This window comes from Acyrthosiphon pisum, unplaced genomic scaffold, assembly GCF_005508785.2.
Source record: "Acyrthosiphon pisum isolate AL4f unplaced genomic scaffold, pea_aphid_22Mar2018_4r6ur Scaffold_472;HRSCAF=911, whole genome shotgun sequence".
In the NCBI taxonomy this organism is placed as follows: Eukaryota; Metazoa; Arthropoda; class Insecta; order Hemiptera; family Aphididae; genus Acyrthosiphon; species Acyrthosiphon pisum.
In genome coordinates, this window is record NW_021774300.1 from 8951 (window position 1) to 10027 (window position 1077).

General features: G+C 30.3%; 1 protein-coding gene across 1 annotated transcript; it reads right to left on the reverse strand.

The window, feature by feature from the left end:
* Positions 1 to 278: 278 nt before the first annotated feature.
* Positions 279 to 770, reverse strand: LOC103311047. Its single transcript, XM_008190578.1, has one exon. It carries the CDS (start codon positions 768 to 770, stop codon positions 279 to 281), a length of 492 nt encoding a protein of 163 aa, XP_008188800.1.
* Positions 771 to 1077: the final 307 nt, after the last annotated feature.

Genomic DNA, 1077 nt, shown 5'->3' on the forward strand with positions numbered 1-1077 from the left:
TCTCTGCCGAATGCACTATATTGAAGTTGCACAGCCTTCGATATTATTTTCGGAATTACAGTTGTTAAATTTTCAGACAATTTCACAGTACCTTTTACGTTCAACGCCATGAAACATTTCTAAAAAAAATAAAAATAGAATAGAATAAAAGAAAACTCTACATATTATTAAGAATTTATATTTACCATTTTTTTGAATAATTCAATGTCGTTTTTCAATCCATCATCAAAATTTTTAAAACTTGATAGATCCATTTCTGGCAAATCAGTCATAGATTACTAAGTAAAAATATTTGGATGTGCACTACTAAAGTTTCTCGAAAATGACGAATGAAATGATTCACATGCATTAGTAGTCCTTTCTGAATCAATTGAATTCATAGCCCACAGTGAAGGTGGAAAAGTCGAACTTGATGAAATATATGTGTCAACTAAATAGTCAGAAAATTCAACTAGTTTTTCTGATAAAGGTTGAATTGACATCAGATCTTCAACAAAACAATCGTCTACTTCGTTAGAGGGTAATAATGAGAGACCGAAAATCAAGTGAAGCCATTTTCCATTTTCTGAATTTGGATCCATATAATCCGGCTTTAATCCTAAATTTTGTATTCGTTTCCACCATGACTGAGTAAGATGAAATCTGCACCCCACGACTGTAATTAATGGCCAAACAACTTTAGAAGCTACATGGATACTTTGTTCGAAATCGGATACAATAATTGACGGATTGAATTCAAGTTCAAAGCCTGAGCATTTTTCTTTTAACATACTTAATAACAATTCATACGTTTTTGATGATTTGTTTGGTAGTAATGAAAATACTAATGGAATATAATGTCCATTTTTGACACAGTGTATTGTAAAAAGTTGTAAAAAAAATTTCGCACAGTATTCAAATGTTCCGTCTACGAAAATTTTATCACGGGAACATAAAAATTTTAAATTTGATTTCGTAGTAAAACATACTATATTTTCTGTCTCGTTGTTATATAATAGAAAATTCTCACCTTTATATGTATTTAATTGTAATAGTGGTAATGCTGAGTGAACTTCAGAAATAGATTTTGGGCAGTGG

Coding starts and splice junctions, on each gene's coding strand:
- LOC103311047 (XM_008190578.1), bottom strand. CDS start 770: ATGTTAAAAGAAAAATGCTCAGGCTTTGAACTTGAATTCAATCCGTCA.